This window comes from Pyxicephalus adspersus, chromosome 3 (assembly GCF_032062135.1).
Source record: "Pyxicephalus adspersus chromosome 3, UCB_Pads_2.0, whole genome shotgun sequence".
Lineage (NCBI taxonomy): Eukaryota > Metazoa > Chordata > Amphibia > Anura > Pyxicephalidae > Pyxicephalus > Pyxicephalus adspersus.
The window spans coordinates 157,169,866-157,172,964 of NC_092860.1; the positions used below are offsets into that span (position 1 = coordinate 157,169,866).

The 3,099-nt window shown below is 48.8% G+C and overlaps 1 protein-coding gene across 1 annotated transcript in view; it reads left to right on the forward strand.

The window, feature by feature from the left end:
- The first annotated feature begins 76 nt into the window (after positions 1-76).
- The window catches only part of LOC140327379 (retinol dehydrogenase 11-like), a 6,596-nt gene continuing 3,573 nt past the window's right edge, over positions 77-3,099 (forward strand). Inside the window, exons 1-2 of the mRNA XM_072406766.1 lie at positions 77-991; positions 1,553-1,686. Of these exons, the coding sequence (XP_072262867.1) occupies positions 759-991; positions 1,553-1,686 (367 nt within the window). The 5' untranslated portion in view covers positions 77-758. The remainder of the gene's footprint in view (positions 992-1,552; positions 1,687-3,099) is intronic.

Sequence of the window (3,099 nt, forward strand, 5' to 3'; positions counted from 1 at the left end):
CAGACAATTAAGGAATGCTTTGAGGCCACCAGAAATATCGGAAGGAGGAAGTAGGACAGGATGGGCATCAGTTTCCTCGGCAGTACCGGGACTGAAATAGCATCTATGGAACTCTTCAGCTTAAATATGAGCCTTGGAGGACCTTTCATGATGGACAACACAGCCTATAAGAACCTGACGATGTCTTCTGACCCAACAAGGTTCTCTCCAGGCCTGAAACCAGGGTTCAGTGCAGAACCTTCTGTCTGACCCACCACTTATTGGCCAAGGAGCCACCATGTCCATGAATGGTAACTACACCTGGATCACCAAGGAAGCCCTCGTGGGCACAGGAAGTCCTCATCTCATAATTTTATGTGTACAGATATGGGCTGCTGGACCTGGAAACCAATTCTTGGACCACATGTTCGCCATTTTGCTGAGACCTTGGCCTTATAATGGACAACACAATCTACATCCAAGAAGAAACCTAAGGAAATCAGCCAAAGCTCCTCTGACCCAATTTTCTGACCCAACCAGGTTATCCTCAGACTTCTGCTACCATGTCCTTTATTGGCCCCTACACCTTGATCATCAATGAAGCCCTCAACCCTCCTACTGGGCACTGGAAGTCCTCATCTCAGTTTTATGTGTTCTGACATTGGCTGGAAACCAATCCCTACACTGCGTGTTTCCCATGTGCACCTGAATTTGCTCCCCTGGCTGCCTTACAGGGACCTCGGCCTGGAACCATTGACTATAATTCTGCCTGGAGCGGAATGATGAGTGCTGGTGATGCTGGACCATTTCTGGACGGAAACTTCCTGATATCTTCCAAGTTTCCAGGAACTCTTTCTGGGCGACCTGTCTCGCTCCTGGGTACCGTCCATCTCATCCCTCCCACCAAATACCCCACCACCTCTGGACCCATACCCATGATCCCAACCATCATTGCCCATGGAGGAACCATCACATCTGGACCAACCACCTTTGATTTCATGAGGGGACCCAGGTATAAGCTCCACTTACCTCACACAAAACCAGAGGGTTGTCAAAGTATGGGGATGGGCACCACAAACATAAAACATGGGGATGGGCACCACATACTCCATGCCTTCCATTGACCTCACATCACATATCGGGTGAACCGCGTTAGCTGGCAGGATCTGAGTGAAGTCTTCAATACAAACTGGGAAGATTAATACGTTGGGGGATCTGAGGATTGCTCGGTGCACTGATCTCACACAGTGGTGCAGGCACTAGGACCTCGCAGCAGTGCACACGTGAGGAGTTGTAGGACTTGTTTTCAAGGTTTCCCCCTGACCTGTCATTCTGTACAGAAGGTTGCAATGTATACAAAGTCAGGGGAGGTGGAGAGTTCATTGTGTTATTGTGAGCGTAGTATGTTCTGGGGGCTGTGCCAGCCAGCTGTACGGTGATCAGTGCAGGGTGCCAGTGCAGCTCAGCTGTAGGGTGATCAGTGCAGGGTGCCAGTGCAGTGTCAGTATAAAGTAGCTGGGCATCTATAGTCCTCTATACCCCTCTATACTATGGGTCTGCTCTGCCTTCTCAGCCACCCCATCTGGTTCCTCTGCTTTCTGGTCCTGGCTGTGGTCCTCCGCATGCAGAGGAAGGGCAGGTGGGACCCCAAAAAGTGCCGCATAGACCTGACTGGGAAAACCGCCATTGTGACCGGAGCCAACACTGGTAAGTGCATTATTACCAGATTCCTGCCATTTACTGCAGTCTGCGTGTTGGTGTCAGTTGAGTGTCAGCCTGCGTGTTGGTGTCAGTGTGTCGGTGTCAGTTGAGTGTCAGCCTGTGTGTCGGTGTCAGTGTGTCGGTGTGTCAGTTGAGTGTGGATATGCTGGTCAGGCAATATACATTTCATGTTCCCAGCCCCCCATCAGGTATTCCTCTCCCCACATACAGATAACACAGTTGATCCCCGATAACAGATTCATGAGATGACAATGGGGCTCTCTAGGATTTGGCAGTCTGCTGGTACTTGTCTGCACTTGACACGTCAGCCGTCTGCATTCCATGGCATGAAATGTGGAATATTTGTATGTTTTCGGGGGTAAGGGAGTGCGTGTAACATTGTGTGTGTAACATTACGTGTGTAACATTGTGCGTGTAACATTGTGTGTGTAACATTGTGCGTGTAACATTGTGCGTGTAACATTACGTGTGTAACATTACGTGTGTAACGTTGTGCGTGTAACATTGCGCGTGTAACATTACGTGTGTAACATTACGTGTGTAACATTGTGTGTGTAACATTGCGCGTGTAACATTACGTGTGTAACATTACGTGTGTAACATTGTGTGTGTAACATTGCGCGTGTAACATTACGTGTGTAACATTGTGCGTGTAACATTGCGCGTGTAACATTGTGCGTGTAACATTGTGCGTGTAACATTGTGCGTGTAACATTGTGCGTGTAACATTACGTGTGTAACATTGTGCGTGTAACATTGTGCGTGTAACATTACGTGTTCAGTCACATGGCTGCGCATACAATCTGATCCCCGCCTAATGATCATGGTCTCCGGGTATGACCGGTCCTCTGAATGTAATGAATGATAATATTGGGTGTAGCACTAACATCTGCAGTGGTGCAGTACATACATAGAGTTATAAAAGGGGTAAGGAGTGCAGGGATATCCCCCCCCCCCATAGGTATTGATGTCTGTGTCAGGGTGGGGGTAAAGGTAGAGATAAGAGGGGCCCCGCCTGGAGATAATACTGACTGCAGTTCAGGGCCACAGAGAGATAAGAACCTGCTGAGCGAATCATGAGAGACACAGAATACAAACATGGGGCAGTAAAGGAATTCACCATGCAAGAAATAATTCACTGAGCTTAGTGAATGTAGGGAAAATTCACTCTGTACAGATCACCCAATCACATGCAGGGAAATCTAAAACAACACATAACTCCTTGCATCTGATTGGATGAAGTCTGTGGAGCTCATTCTCTATGCTAAGGGAAGGGGATTCTGTACTGTGCTAAGTGAACAAACCCTGCGCCTTCACTACATCGACCAGGAGGGGGCATCATGGGGCCCCTGACATGGTCCATATCATGGGGGGGGGGGGGCCATGTCTTACCCCCTG